This window comes from Plectropomus leopardus, chromosome 5 (genome assembly GCF_026936395.1).
Source record: "Plectropomus leopardus strain MGB_pleo_1.0 chromosome 5, ASM2693639v1, whole genome shotgun sequence".
NCBI lineage: Eukaryota > Metazoa > Chordata > Actinopteri > Perciformes > Serranidae > Plectropomus > Plectropomus leopardus.
The window spans coordinates 34,470,902-34,488,112 of NC_142180.1; the positions used below are offsets into that span (position 1 = coordinate 34,470,902).

The window sequence follows — 17,211 nt, forward strand, 5'->3', positions numbered from 1 at the left end:
TGGCAAAAGCAGTAATGGCAACAAGGTAGACCTGTGATGATTGACCCAGAATGACTCAAAAACACCTGCAGGGTTTTTAAGTTAACATTTAAATGTAAGCACATGAACATTAGCAACACGTTCAAAGTAAAGTTGAGCCTGACGATGCTATAGCTACATTTTATAACTAAGTGTTAGATGTTTTGAACATTTCAGCCTTACATAAGGTATCAGAAATGTCTGTCTGTGCGTTACTGTTGGAGCTGCAGGGAGGCAACTAGCTTAGTTGATTATAAAGATCAGAAGCACGGGGAACCAGCTAACTGCCCTCTTTCAGAAGTATCAAAACCTACATCAACATTAACATTTTTCCCAGGTAAAAAATATGTGATTAAGTGTCTCTTACAGATATGATATGATACATTACGATACGATACGATACGATACGATACGATACGATACGATACGATACGATACGATACGATACGATACGATACGATACGATGCGGCTGAGCTCGGGAAGTTCATACTCAACTTAGATCTCTAATTACACAAACAGCACATAACAATAAAACCTCATACCAGAACACAGTACTAACAGAAGTGATCCTGATCAGATAAGCTGCCCAAGAAAATGCCTCATGTTTTAGCCTCTGCAGCTCTTTTAACCAGACTTTGAACTGTTGCCCCTCTCAACTTAAGACCTCCTCTCCCAAATGGTCCATCTGACCATCAGTACACTCCATTTCCTTTTTCCAAAACCCATAACCCTCCCCAACTTGACTATTCTTCACATACTCTCTAGGTATCCTGAAATCTCCTGCCTCTTATCCATCTCTTATCAATTTCCGTGCTTTTCCTCCACGTCTATATCCACCCAGACTCCCTCATCCCTCTCTGATCTGCCTCTCCGCTTCCTTTCCTCCCTCATCCAGTAAGTTAAAGCCTCTCTGCTTCAGGCTCATAAACTGAGGCTGTGATTTAAACCAGAGTTCAAAGTCACACCTCTGAGACACAACCTTTGCCAGCACTTGAGCCACGCAGCAATGTCTCATAAAGATAACATCTCTCAATTTTAAATTCATGTGTCTCAAAGCTACAGCGGAGGACAATAAACGTATCATTTGTACATTCGAGCATATGAGATTGTTCAAAACAGAATCCAGACAGACTCAATCTGTCATGTCAGAAACATATAACATTAAAAATGTGTGACTATATTTGTTGTCAGCATGCCAAATTAATACAGTTTATTGTTGCATAAATTCTGAAAACAGTCCGTTACTTTCAGCCTAGAGTGAAGCACCCAAGTACCCGATAGTGTAATTGTGTCAGTAAGATTTGTCCACTGTGTCTCAGGAGCTAAAGGTGGACTTAACCCTTAATTGGCTTGATGTCATTCAAAAAATGGAAAGAAGGCAATGAGCAACTTAACAGAAAAAACTCAGAAATTAAAAAGAAATTGTTAAAAGTTAAAAAAGTGCTGAAATCAAAAGGAAAAAATCTGTTACATAATTTTAAATATAAAGTTATCACAAATACAAAAAAAGATTTTTCAACATTTTGCTGTTTTTGTGATAATTTTCTTACAATTTTCTCTCTTTTTTTCCTGACAAATGTTTTGTATATTTTTCAAAAGAAATCAAACCAGTTTGTTCAGGTTTTAAAAGATTCTAGATGTTTTTGTGAGCGATCTGAACACAGCATAAGAAAACCAATGTCGCTCCAGCATTCAAAGGGTTAAACTAGAAAAGTCAACTCAGCAGAGTGCAGATTTTTTGCCAAGCGGCTGTGTACCGGCTGTGGCGGCTGGAGCAGATCGAGGACGCTCTGGACAATTCAAACTGTGCAGCTGCCAGTGGAAATGTCCCTCCCAACTCTTCTAAAGTCGAGGTGGCAGCGAATATTTAAAAAAAAGGTTTTGTTTTTTTCCTCCATCCCTTGTTGTGTCTAACTTTAGTGGATTATAACATATCGGGGGGATTTAATCTGCAGATGCTCGGTTCAAAATAAGACCAAACTTTTTGATGTCAGTTAGTTTATGAGCCACGTTTAAGATTAAAATGTGGCTTGCAACAGATGGAAAGCCTGTCTATTTATAGCCCAAACTATTTTGCCAAAACAAAAGGAAAATGCCTTTTGCTCTGTGCATTTGTCACATGATTTTGTTTTGTTTCACCCCTTCTGGCCAGTTAAGAGGAGGGAGGAGTCAGCAGTCAATGACTGCATAAAACAGCTTTTCAATAATTGTGAATTACTGCAACCACACGAGGTCCTTCAAGAAACTGTTAGAAATGTGCACGAAAATTCTTGCTGCAGACAGACAGATAAACACACACACACTTATAGACAAACATGACCAAACTCAAGATCTTTTTTAGGGGTCGTTTACACGGCAAATGTTCTTGCACAAAATGTTAAACTTTTGTTGTGGTTTGGCCTTTCGTTCATACAACAACAGTGTTTTGGGGGCCTGAAAACACAAACCTTATAAACCAGGTTCCAAACTGCAATCTTTTGAAAACGCAAACCCCTTCTGTCAGTAAACTGGTAATGCATTAATCCTGTGAGAGTGGTGACGTCACAGCCGCACTTCACGCATGCACGTTATGTTTAAGACAAAAAGCCATGCACAAGGAGGAGGACGACTAAAACATTGAAAAAAATCAACAAGCAGTATATTGAAAATAATTAATCTTTCGGTTTTTTTTTTTTGTCCTTTAAAAACACGGTGGCAGGGATAAAATTCTGAAAATTAATGAATATTCGATACTTATGATTAGGACTGATGTTGCAAAAAAATAAAGTCAAACTGGAAAACCAGATTAATGTATAATATTTTTTTATAGCATGACTTTGAAAAGTGCATTTTGTGTGCAGAGCAGTATGAGTGAGTATTTGATGCTGCACACAAAAAAGTATAAAAATTATTGGTTAAGTAGAAAATTATAGTATTGTATAATATTCTCTAAAGCTTGATTTTGAAAAGCGCATTTCATGCACAGAGTGATAAGAGTGTGTGCAGTATTAAAGTGGGCCCTAAGGGTTAAGTAAATGAAATTCTGAGGGCTTAACTTATCGTTGATGTACACGCACGGAGTACTTTGTATGAAAGGGTTGTGTGTTTGAGGTTATTCACATGTGGTTGTTGTGAGTTATTGACTGCTTTCTTTGCTCATCATTTGAGGAGGAGAACCTCAATAGATCATCAAATTACCAGCTGAAGATATAAAATAATAACCTTCAGATAATTAAAGGCAATTCATCAACTGAAGAGAAAAGCTTTTAGCTTCTACAAGCAGGTGAAGCAGACAGATATTAAGAAGCTCAGTTCATTACACGCTGCTCACTGGCGGTGAAGCTGTGCTGAAAACAGACTTATTCCTTGGACGTCTATTCTCACCAGAACAAAATAACAACATCCTGCCAAGCACGGTTTCAGCTGCTGCGTGCAACTCTCCCGTCTATCCTCATATCAAACTATTGCCAACACACGTCTCAAGGTCAGAAAAAAATACCAATGTAACAAAGTGCATTTCTTTTATGACTTTGCACCACCATGAAGACAGATGTGTAGGTGTAAATAAAACAGGAAGAAGAGAATGACTCACCATATTTATCGACGACACCGGCCCGATGCTGTTCACATATATGTCCACATCTATCACGGTTGGTTTGACTGTGGACAAAAAAAGAGGGATAAATATTTTGTTGATCAAAACAGTCATTTGGGCACCACACCTGCCTCTTTTGTGAATCAAAGTGCAGCTGGATCGATGAGACTTTGTTCTGAATCCTTTGAAGAGCGAAGAGCTGCCCTGTGAAGCCGTCCTCAGGGAGCCGCGGCTCTTCATAATGACCACACATTAGTCTTCATCACTGCTGCCATAAAACACCTCCATGTATGTGTTCTCTTTAATGCTGCAATTATGCACCCATTCATGCAAATGATTTAAGCAACAGGCCGCAGACTGCAACATAACACTGCTGATGATGATAACTCCATGTAGAATAATCAGATGAAGTGCAGGGCAGTCCACTGGTTCTCAATCCCACTTATCCCCGCTGGTTTTCACTCCAGCCAACTAATTAAGAACTGGATTTCACCTGGGAAGGCAGATGAATGCAATTAACTGATAAACCAGCAGTGCTTCTATCCCTGATTGGTCCAAGATGAAGCACCGTGGTGGTCTATGGCCTATCCTAAATCCTCTGTGCTCAATCTAACCTGAAGGTAGAAGATAATTCCACAAATTAAAAAAGCCAAAAGCTCATCAGCAGCTGAATAAGGGACATAAATTTGACACACAGACAGAATCAGTGCTTTATGAGTAGAGGGTTGCCTGAAGCCCAGTATGCACTGTGTGATTTTAGTTTACTTGCCAGCACAGTCAACCTGGAAATGTTGCGTACCCCAAAGTTTCATGTTATAAATGCATAGTATGCGTCCCCAACATTAGGAAACTGCCGGATGCTAACTTGCATATGTTGGGCATTTTGCATTATTTACCTAGTTTGTATAAATGTGCATAATTACATATAGTGACAGTATTTTGGTCACTGCTTGGCCAGTTTGGACATTATCTGGTTGGTTTTGGGGTTTTTTGAGGATGCTGAATATATTTCTGATATTTTCAAAATTCAAAACTGGCCGAGATGAGATAGGTTGTTGCATTTTAGTGCAAAATTTCAATCAAATTTTTTTATTCACTTTGAAGACTACCTTCATTTTTTTCTAACCCCGCGATGGGGACGTTTTTGACGGTCCATATCTTTTAAAGAGAATAAGCTTCAGAAGAGTAAGGTCACCCCATCTGTACCTGACTCACTGGGCTTTCGTTACACGTTGACATGGAATATATTAAGGATACGATACAGTTTCTGAGGGATTCAAATGAAAGTAAAAAGCGTAACAACCAATCCTGCTCTCCCCTACGACTTCAAGGCAGAAATGACTTGTTGTTTTCCAGTGACATAATATTGATGAACAAACTTTTAGGATGTTAATTTAAAGTGCTTTTCTACTACAGCACTTGTTTTTACTCTTTTTTTCATTCACAAAGTTTATGCAAAGTAAAAAAAAAAGCATTATGATGTGTTTATGCTTCTGTTACTCTGTATAAGTAATACCTGATAGTGTTTTCTCACACCTGAGAGGATACCTCTGAGTGTCACAGTGAACAGCTTTATGATTACCAGAATTACCAACTTGTTTTTTTATGATGATTTGGATGTGAACACTAAGCATGAGATGTATATTGTACGCTGCAATGAAAAAGCAATAAAAAATTGATTACAAAAAGAAAATAATAATAAGAAATAAGTAAATAAATAAAGGGAACGCCACATAAAAACAAGTCTGTAAATGTGAGTTTTAAGAATTGATTTAAAAGAAGTCACTGATTTTGCGCACCTTATCTCTAAAATCTCTAACATCAAAATGTTTAATCATCAGTGGATCGGTAAAGTTTGCAAAACCCAGCAGTGATAAATGTTAGAGCCGGACTTATCGCGCCAGCAACAGATGCGTTAGTCAGGGTGAATTATTCTGCTCTCACTAGTCTAACAATATCAGTGTTTTGTCCCCTTGGCCATCGGTGTGAGCTGCCAGCGGGGCTGCGTCCTATAATGACACATATGCCAACAATCACCTCCACCAGGAAGGTCCTGGCAGACGCAGGAGAAACGTCTGCCAGATTTCATAGACTGCAACACCACATCAACACACACCTCACCGTGCACACCAGACTGTAAGAATACACATCCTTCTCCTGACTATCACCTACGGTCGACTCCTCAGCTCAGCTTCTCTCCTCGTGGTGAAACACCGCTGGCTTTCCCACCTTCGCCGCTCTCAACGATTTCATGCTCACAGTAAAACTGTCATTTAAAGCTTGAACTTTTAAACAGCTAAGTGACAGCTGTGACACACCGCTGCCACGAGCACCCACATTTACATAGAAAAGAGCTCCCCCATCATTTTGCATTACCTGTCTTAGGAGTCTTCATGTCTCAGCCAATTAAGTCCACAGCAAGAATTCTTCCACCTGCCAGTCTCCGTTCCAGCGCTCGGTTCACGTGCTAACAGATGGCACACTAGAGAGCACTTCTGGAGAGTCCCTGCTGAGGCTGCTTTTCAAAAGCACTATATTCATAATCACACCACACCTGGTGAGCAAACTGCTGAGACCCACTGCATGCACCCCTAAAAATAAAATAAGAAAAATCGCTCTGAAGAAATGAATGTAGCATTTGACAAAATCATTCCAAAAAGCTTTTATGATTTGTTCTCATTTGTACTCATTTGTTTGGAACAATCAGTAACCGTTTCATGCCTTATAACCAGCAGATGGGACAGAGCTACAAACACTTCAAACATGCACACAGTGAGCTGAGTTAACAGCTGTCAGGTGATATTGTCCTGCAACAGGGAGCATTTTGGACCTGAGGAGAAGCCCCCAAGACAAGAAATGAACGGGAGTCAATCGACCATGCTGGTTGGCCCTCAATACACTTTTCCTTTTCCAGAACTATCTCCACAGCCCCGTCAGCGCTAAAGAAAGGTCAGGAAGCATACATTATCAACCTGCTGAAGGGGAAAAATGCTCGGGCTTGTGTCTTTCAACCAGTGACACTCATGTTACTGCCAGCGGGCCAAATCTGCTAATGATGATCCCCCACACCCCCCGACAGAGGTCTCAGCGAAGCCTTTGATGCCAAAAAATCCTAGAAACGTCTTTAAATCCTTAAAATGTCCTGAAATCCTAGAAACATCCAGAATCCACAAAACATCCGAAATTCTTAGAAATATCCTAAAATCTAGAAAATTTCCTGAAATCCTTGAAACGTCCTGAGTCCTGAAATGTCCGAAATCCTAGATTCGTCTGAAAATCCTAGATATGTCCTTAAATCCTCGAAACATCTTAAAATCCCAGAAATGTCCTGAAATCCCAGAAACATCCTGAAATCCTAGAAACATCCTAAAATCCTAGAAATGTCTTAAAATCCTAGAAATGTCATAACGTCCAAGAAATGAACCAAAACCCCTGAAATATCTAAAACCCTTAGAAATGTCCTTAATCCTTGAAATGTTTTGAAATCCTAGAAATATTCTTAAATCCTACAAACATCCGAAAACCCTGGAAAAATGTATGTGGCTGCTGCGACTGAAGCAAAGCAAGTTGAGATCCCTGATATAAACCTATTTACAATCACTTTGGGCACCTGAACCGTCTAAAGACAAACTACAGTGTCAACCGGGGACAACGTTATCAACCAACTCTTGGATAAATGTTAATTAGCGAGCTGGCTGGAGCTGAAACAATGAGCTGGTGACAGTCGTCATTTCAGCAAACAAAACAAAACCCGTCAGCATTTAGATGAGAAACTGCTTTTGTCTGTGTGACATTAAGGTCCTATCATTTAAATTAAGTATGCGAGCGGTAAATCTGCCACTTATTATTGTAAACTCCACGTGTGACACAACGGAAAGCTTCATATGACGGCGCCTAAAGGGTCAGTGCCCTGTCAGAAAGCAGGTAGTCACGCCTCGCTACAAAACAGTTACAGGAATGGACAAAGCACATTTCACGGTCCGGGGCGCCTTCACTGCGGTAAAAATAGACGCTCAGGTGTGGGCGGTAACGGCTACAAACAAAAGGTAGTTCGGTTGTTAATTACGTCCCTTTGAAAATCTCCACCTCCTGCAATGAAGCTGCATTGCATTACTTTCTTCATTATGCCGTGGTAATTGTTTCGCGGGCTGTAATTCTGAAAGCTGTCTGCAGTGCCACTTAGGCGGTGACTAGTCTTTCAGTAAATGGAGACAGCTCATTGATTTCAAGGGGAACAGGTAGCATGAACTAGAAATTAATTAGCAGTTGTGTGAGGGTTATTTATCAGTGCAGCCATCAGTGAAACGGTCAGCTGATAAATATACAGTGTTGTTCAGGTTGTTGTCTCCTCAGATACAGAGACAATGACGGTATATTGTGCAAAGATTGGCAGCTTTAAATAACAGAAAGACAAGAGAATAACAGAGAATTAACTCTCTCAGAGGAGTGTATAATCTGCTCTGCTGTGGTGAACGAGGACTTGGAGACATTTCTAAAATCACTCAGTGAGAGGAAGAGGTAAGCCGTAACCTCTTGTGAGATTTATTTGTCATTAGGGTGGGCAGAGGATGATGAACAGGTCCGCGGAGACGTTAGCTAATCTCTCTCCAGGTTTGGAGCCATCTGATGAATGGATGTATATGAGCTGCTGGTGGAGAGCGGCGGACAAACTGCAGCCCCGTCTCTCTGTTTGACACACTGACGGCGATATTTACGGCAAACAAGGACATGTGACCATGGCTGGATATTCGCATTTTTCATGTAAATGTAAAATTAGAAATGTCCTTGTCAGGCCACATAAGACTGTCATCCTTATTCAAAGAAAATTAAAGAAAAGGAACAAGTTTTTTAAAAAAAAACTGTATAGCTGACATGTCAAGAAGTTTGAGGACATATGTCAACTTTTCTAACTCTTTCTGTAGTTGAATGTCAATACAAATGTACAAATTTTAACCCTTAGAGACCGCAAATTTCATGCACTTTTCTTTCTTCATTTTTTGATAATTTTGTCTGTGTTCATGCATATGGCATACATTTTGGCAAGATTGGGTATTTTTGTTTAATCTTTGAATTTCCAGCTCAGCTCTGACAATAAGTCCAAAATACATTATGTGAACAAAATTGTTCCAGTCATACTGTTACAAGCAAAAAATGTGCCATTGAAACCCATTCAAACTGCAATTTTTTTATCCCAAGCCACTGGGCTTTTGCCTTTGTAATTTGTAATTTTTACTATTTTCCACCTGATGGCGTCCTCTTTACTGTATTTGGCATATAGAGAAGTGAACATGTGTGCCAAATTTGAAGAAAATCCCTAAAGGCATCCTTGAGATATCCCATTCACAAGAATAAAGCGGATGCAAGGTCAAACTGACCCCTGACCCCTGATCAAGTGGATGTTTGTGCCAAAGTTGAAGAAATTCCCTCAAGGTGTTCTTGAGACATCACGTTCAAGACAATAAGACAGAAACGGTCACAGTGACTTTGACCTTTGAGTACAAAATATAATGAGTTTATTGTTGAGTCCATGTGACCGTTTGTGCCAAATTTGAAAAAGTTCCCTTCAGGTGTTCTTGAGACGTTGCATTGACAAGAACGAGACAGATGGATGGACAGACAAACATCGCCGGTTTGAAGGCATAAAAATCGGCAAACAAAGTTTGAAATTACGCTCTTTTCCATCCATTAATCTTATGCACATATTTGCAGTTGGTCCATCAGGATAAGCAGTGGGTGGAGCTAATTCTTTGGTCAGGAGCCATTATACCACTGCAGAAAAAGAGGCATGAAATAATCAAAAAAGCGCCAGCCAAACTAAAATGAAGGAAAACGATGGATGCATAATATCAAAGAGCACACCGGACAATGGAAATAGAGTTTTGATCAGCTAATATCACATTTTTGTGCTCTTAGAAGAGTTCAGGTAACAGCTTTGGGTGCACAAGCGTGTTAAAAGCCGTCCAGAGACAAAGAGAGCTCTCAGTAACTTTGCAATGATGGTATGTCGTGACTGTTGTACTTGGTTGCATTGACACCAGTTTTGAATCAGGTTTATTTTTATGCCAAAGTTAAAAATATACATAAAACAGGTGGATGGTAACACACCTTTTGTGAACTGTTTTAAAAAAGAAAAAGGAAACTAGCAGAGCAGATGCAGATTCAGTTTGTTTGTCCTTACGAAGGGTAACCATCTGTTTACAAAGGACCAAAATATTTAATGACTTGATTAGACTTCCACTTATGTGAGTCATTAAACTGATCAATTCTTTTGACCTCTGTTGGCCTGAATATTATCCTGAGTGGGTTTGGATCTTCCCACCACATCCTCTCCTAAATGGCTGCTCGGGCAGGAAGATAATCCATCTTCGATTTTCAATAACTCCTTATCACCAATCACAAAAAAAGGTACGGGGAGTAGGTGTTTCTGGCTCTGCGTATTTGCGATGTCTGCTCAGTGCTCAGATCAAGAGGACCGACTTCCTCTTTGGGTGCCGAATAGTGCCAGGCAAGTATTTATACACAACAGTTCCAAAAAAGTTGGGATTCAGAGTATATCCTTAATATAAACTGAATGTAATAATCCAAAATAACTTTCTGACCTCCACACACTGGCCACTTCATTAGGTACACCTGTTCAACTGTTTGTTAACACAAATATCTAATCAACCAATCACATGGCAGCAACTCAATGCATTTAAACATGACAACATAGACAAGACAATCTGCTGAAGTTCAAACTGAGCATCAGAATGGGGAAGACAGATGATTTACGGTACTTTGAACGTGGCATGGTTGTTTGTGACAGAATACTGGTCTGAGTATTTCAGCAACTGCAGATCTGATGGGATTTTTTTACCCTCAACCATCTCCAGGGTTTACAGCGAATGGTCAGAAAAAGAGAAAACATCCAGTGAGCGGCAGTTCTCTGGGCCAAAATGCCTTGTTGATGCCAGAGGTGAGAGGGTTCGAGCTGATAGAAAGGCAACAGTAACTCAAATAACCACTCAACCAAAGTATGCAGAAGAGCATCTATGAACCCACAACACATCGAACCTTGATGTGCTACAGCAGCAGAAGACCACAGCAGGCGCCGCTGCTGTCAGCTAAGATCAGGAAACAGAGGCTACAATTTGCCCTGGCTCACCAAAATTGGACAACAGAAGATTGGAAAACACTGTCTGGTCTGATGAGTCACTCTGCTGAGACATTGAGATGGTCGGGTCACAATGTGGCATAAACAACATGAAAGCATGGATCCATCCTGGCTTTTATCAACAGTTCAGGCTGCTGCTGCTGGTGTAATGGTGTGGGGATATTTTCTTGGCACACTTTGGGACTCCATGTACCAACTGAGCATTGTTTAAACACCACAGCCTACCTCAGTATTGTTGCTGACCATCTTTCATCCCTTTAGGACCACAGTGTACCCAACTTATGATGGCTCCTTCCAGCAGGAAGTGGCACCATGCCACAAAGCTCAAATCATCTCAAACTGGTTTCTTGTACATAACAATGACTTCTCTGTACCCAAATGTCCTCCGCAAACACCAGAACTCAATCCAACAGAGCAAGGTGTACCTAATAAAGTGGCCAGTAGTTGTATATTCAATTGAATATAATCAGAGGACAAGATATTCAATGTTGAAACTGATCAAAGTTCTTGTTTTGTGTATTTATACACCCTGAAATTCACATTCCAATAAAGTAAGGATAAGAAAAACAAAGTTTTTTTTAACTGTGATGATTATAACTCATAATTTTGATTTATTACCTCATAATAACGACTATATCTACTTTTCTGATGTATAACTGTTTCTTTTCTTTTCCAGGCAAAAATGAGCTTCCACACTGATTTGTAAGAACAAAACTTACAATATGTTGCTTTATTTATCTTGAATAATCTTTCTCAAACTCGGACTTGTTTCTCGCAGGAGTAACTGGTCTCCACTGCTGCACGTTTTTTTCGACTCATTAATCACACAAACGAGCAGGAACTCCCGATGACATAACTACATGTGGGAAAGTCGCAGCCTATTTTCGGTTTGCGTCAGCGTACTCTGAGCTGCAGCGAAATCACTGATGGCATGAAGACTTCAACTTCCTCTCTCACTGTCCAGGCTCATTACTAGAAGAAATGCCAAGGGCTCTGAAATATTCAAAGAGCAGAACAGATCACCTCCCTCGGGCTATCTGTACCACGGCCGATCATCTGTCACCCTGTAAGCAGATACACACCGAAGCTTCACCAAGTTTCACCGTTTGGCATCGAGATGATGTAAAAAGCACATCTAACCGGTAAATACCCAACTAGGGCTTGATTTATTCCTAACACACCTCATTTCACTGTGACTGACAAACTTTTTCCACTTTTTTTCCTGACATTTGGGCACACAGCTGTGATTAATTACTGCAAATTAAACTAAAAATTGTGTAAGCCACATCAATCTACCGCTGTCATCGGCGGAGCTGAGTCTGACAGATCCTGACAGCATCTTTTGTAACCAACTTTTTTTGCAACTAGGTGCAGGTTTTAAACAAAAGCCTCAGTCATTTTTCCTGTGTGAAAGGTGCAGTTGGAGACAACATGTTCCCTTTTTTTTCCCCTTTCCAGGCTTTTGAAAGCCCATTTTATTACTGTGATGGTGTCAGCTTTTAACATTATATGCACAAAAGAGAGAGAAAAAACACAGCCGCTAATTATCAGGGGGTTTTATCCGAGTCCGTCAGAGAGCTACATATGCACTCACTGAACTGAAGCTGCACCGAGGGACCTCACCTGTTCAAAGTTATCATCTTTAATTTCATTAAATCGTTTTTGATACAAATGATTTCACTATCATTCAATTAATGTATTGACATTTTGTTATTAGCTCTCTACTGAGATGTTTAATCGGTAGTGGTGGAGTCCGCCAATCATGTGCTGAATTTAGGAAGCCTACCTTTGCATGAGCAGCCTGTCCTCATTCCTAAATCGTCAAATGGGGCCACTTATGCAGTGATTTTGGCGTAAGATCCCGACACTGACAGAGCCATTCGTGGTGTCATGTTACGCTGCTGGACGGCACCTGACGTGGCAGCATGATACACAGATGGCCGGTGTACGTTGAGAACGCAGCCCGATAAAACCCGTGTCCTCCGCATGATACGCCACTGGACCGCATCAGTTTGACACAGTGACAAAGCTTCCTATACATCTTATTCCTGAGGGCGCTAATGTAGAAATGATAATAGGTGCAACTTACGATGGACTAGCTTAAGTTACAATAAGCTAGTTCATTGCATTGACTTTTAATGGATGCTAACCACCAACGGCAGCTCTTTGACAAAGTAATTCACCTTAAATTCAGCAAATACAGTTTTGTTTTTGTTTGTTTTTGAACAGATATTTAACTAATTTCAATTTATTATGTTTTAAAATGTCTTTGCAGAGTTTCGGTACCCGTTGATCTGTCCGTGTCTGTTACGTTTCTAACAGCCAGGCTTGGCTAAATGTTTAGCATCAAAAACAGTGTTGAACAAGCAGCCTGAACAGACTGTTTCTGTAACAAACAGTAAGTTGACATAATAAGTTGATAATGACATAACATAATGACATAAAATGCACTGTCCCTGACAGGATCAACACGACAAAAATGTGTAAACTGTGTCATTAACGCAGACGAGTGGAGCGTTAGCTGTGAAAACATAACATTTATTCACTTTAAATGGAGCTACTGTCGTAGCAAAAAGAGCGAGAAAGTCTACATAAGGCCGAACTTCGTCCATTTCACAACGTGACCCACGAGTTACAATGTGTTTCAGCTGTGCGTCACATAGATTAGCTACAGGGTACCCTGTGCGTCGCTTTTTGCATTATTTTTTGAAAACCTGGGGACGAGCAGGGGATAGGACGTTTTTATTCTGAAACAAAAAGAGAGGATTTCAGACAGAAATCACATAAAGTTTAAAGCAAATCTACTGTACGCAGCTTCTGCTGAAAAGCCCTCACAATTGTCAATTACAGGATAATGCTAAATGCTAACAACTAGAGCGTATCATTTATGACCATGGGCCCAGTAGAGTGCCAGGTGGCCTGCCGACCGTTTTTTATTCGGTGGTGAACACTTGGGATTCTTTTTTCGTACCTTGAATGTTGATGAGGGGCCAGAGTGAATTTCAAAAAATCAGCAAAGCTTGTTCATCAATAAAAGTGCCAGGGGACAATCCCCCCAGACCCATGACAGACGTCTGGGTTAAGCCCCCAGTGTCCTCAAATCCTATTAACACCCTCTGCGTGCAGCACTGCTGCTACTGGATTTGCCTCTTGGCAAAGCTGAGTGAGGACAGCAAATGTCAAAAGGTTACAAACAGACAATTCATATGTTAACACTTTGGCAAACTGGCCTGATATCGCCATAAGGGACTTAAGTAGATATGACCCAAAAATTAACAAGAAATTATTATTATTATTTTTTTAAGAGATTATTAGTACAAAACCCAAAACAAAACAAAACCCAAAAAACTAACAAAATCAAAACAAAACATCAAAAGGGAAGGCAAAATAAAGAAAAAAAGGCAGAAAATGACCTACAAAACTGCTTAAAAACTATAATAAATAGTTTTCTGGACATTTTTCCCTTGCTTAGAAAAAAGTAATTTCTATTTATTTATTTCTTTATTTTCAATTTGCAGTGGCTCATTGCCTTTTTCCTCATGTTTTTTAGAGAAATTGCACACATTTGGAGTTCAAAGGTTAAACACTTGTGAAAGGCATCTGAAAGCAGCACAAGAAAAGCAGTGGTGCTCCAGGTTTCAAAGGGTTAACTAATAAATTTAATATTTGTCAGTTAACTGTCTCCTGACCCCCAGTCATTGCACAAAAGCAAAAGTTAAGTGTCCCATAGCGTAACACTAGAACAAGTATAAAAATATAAGATTTCTGGAACTAAAATTTAAATCTACGTAGATCTGCTTTAAGATAAGACACTATAGTTTAAAATAAGTCCACTTAAAAGTTACTTTTCTTGATGTACCACTACTGAAATGGTTAAACTTTAACACCAATACAGGCTTCCCTCACCAGCACTTTCACTTTCACTTTACTGTATAACCCTGTGGAGAAAATGGGCCTTTTTGTTTAACCGTGGACCAGTTTTAAAAAGTCATATTCATTAATGCTGCAGAGGTCAAATGACTTTAGAGCACCATCTGTTTTCAAACGGCCAGCATCACAACAAATGACTTTATAATTTACTTATCTGTGGTTTGCGGTCAGGGGAATTAAAAAAAAATAAATAAAAAGTTAATTGCCAACATCCTATTTATCATTGCTTCTTTGAAATTATCCTTACAAATTAATTTAGTCAGCTTTGGCTCGGCAACAAGGGAGGAATACAGATCTGTGATACACAGCAGAAAAGTCAAATACTGTGTGTGTGTGTGTGTGTGTGTGTGTGTGTGTGTGTGTGTGTGTGTGTGTGTGTGTGTGTGTGTGGTAGAGAGAGAAAAAAAGAAGCAGCAAGAAAAACACAGGATCTGGTCGTCCCTAAAGCAGCTTTGTGAAAAGGTCACTGTGTTTATTACTCAGACACTTAGTCGCTTCATCCTGTGGTGAACAGCTCAACAGTGTATCGCGCACAACATCCATGAAATGTCAAATTCCTTTTCTAGTCATCATTTTTGCGGTTTTTACAGAATTACTGCATAAATCACTAATAATTTCTGCTGAACAAAGTTTCAATTTCCAAAACGTGTGAACTATGAACACAAAATGAATTTTTATGATTGATATCGTTCAGCTCAAATTTAATAATGCTTCCTGATGAAGCTATAACTCTATATCGCTCTGGCATTTACACACTTTTGTGGATACATGATGTTTTCACTGCTTCTTCTGCCTCGGAAATTTAACCCTTTGAAGCCTGGATGGAAATCACTTTTCTTGTGCTGCATTCGGGTGCCTTTCACAGGCATTTGATCCCTTAAAATTGTTGGCAAATTAGTTAAATTTCTTTCAGAAATATTGGAGAAAGCAACTCAGCACGGAATGTCCCACAATTAGCAAAATAAAAGTATGAAAGGTGACAAGAAAATTACCTGAAAATTAGGTAAGAGAGAATCATTATAAAAATAACTCTGGAAAAATATCAAGGAAACAATATTTATTATATCAATATTTTATTTTATTTTTACAATTATATAAAAATATTAAATTAGGTATCTAAAAAGGTATTAATATTATTATTGTTATTATTATTATTGTTATTGTTATTATTCTTATTATTATTAATATTAATTATTATTAATTATTATTGTTATCATGGTTATTATTATTATTATTATTAGAAATATTTTTATTATTATTAGAAATATTTTTATTTTATTATTTCTATTTTATATTGTTTATCTCTTCTTTCAGGTCATTTTCTGTTTTGTTTCTTGTAATATCTTACTATCTTGCCTTTTTTTTCCATGTTTTTATAAGAAATTAAACCATTTTCTCAGGTTTTAGAGGGTTAAATCACATAATGACAGTAATGGTTTAAGTTTATTATTAATCAATACGGGACACTGGGTCACCGTGGGTCGTGTGAATAATGGTTAAAGTGGCTGCTCGTGGGAACAAACTCAGCTCTGCAGTTCTCTTCATCTCTGTGAAGCTTTAGCCTCTTTCAGCTCATTGTTTTGGTTTTAGGGCTGAAAAGTTAAGTTTTATGGTTTACTTTTATTGCTCTCATAGCGTCATTTCGGCAGCAGCAAGCAGCTGTTTTCAGTAAAAAACTCAGTGTATGTTACCTCCTCAGCAGCAGCCAGCAGTTAGACAAAGAAGCATCACAGTGGAGCATTTAGTCAGACTGTTCTTAAAAAACGGCCAAATAGGTCATCTGTGCAATCAGCTTATGACGACTCATAATAAACATTTGTTGTTGGGGACTTATAATATATATATACATATATGTATTTTATTTATTTTTGGTGTTCCTGCTGTAGAATACAGACAGGGAAAGACTACAAGAGGTGGGTCAAACTGTCACTGGGAAGACCGCTATTTCTTGTGAAACCAAAAGTCAAAAAGGTTATTTAATAACAACATAGCATAATGTTCTAGTACGACTAGCATAATAACCTATTGACCTGTGTCATGTGACACTGTGCAAGTAAACAACACTTATTTTTAGCCAAACTGCAATGTTTTTTGTCAATAACCCTTGCTTCATTTATTTATTTATTTATTTATTTTACCTAAGAAAGTAAACGTAAAAGGAAAGCAAACCTACATTGGAAGTTTATTTTGGAAAAAAGACTTAATGTAATGAGCGGAAACTTATATTTTCTGTAAAAACAGAAATGCAAATTGACACACCAGCCCTGAGTGTCCAAAACTGACGCACGCAGGGTACCAGAGCACCAGTTTGACCTGCAGGACGCTGCCCAAGAGTCAGATTCAACCAGTTAAAAGTAAGAATATGCTGCTAAAAGGAGAGCATTATTCTTTCATCCATCAGGAAGCCAGAGACAAACTACTTTGTAAAACATTTATTTTTTTAACTTTAAAGGTGATAATGTGTCAGCTCGTTTCCTCTGCCTCCAAGTGACCAAAAACATCAGTTACTGCAGTTCTAAAGTGCTCAGAAATGGA

At 39.0% G+C, this 17,211-nt stretch overlaps 1 protein-coding gene across 3 annotated transcripts in view; it reads right to left on the reverse strand.

The window, feature by feature from the left end:
- Positions 1-17,211, reverse strand: part of gabrg3 (gamma-aminobutyric acid type A receptor subunit gamma3) — a 69,182-nt gene that overhangs the window by 46,993 nt on the left and 4,978 nt on the right. For all 3 annotated transcript variants that reach the window (XM_088078049.1, XM_088078048.1, XM_088078047.1), the window contains exon 3: positions 3,591-3,658. In XM_088078049.1, the coding sequence (XP_087934175.1) occupies positions 3,591-3,658 (68 nt within the window). The remainder of the gene's footprint in view (positions 1-3,590; positions 3,659-17,211) is intronic.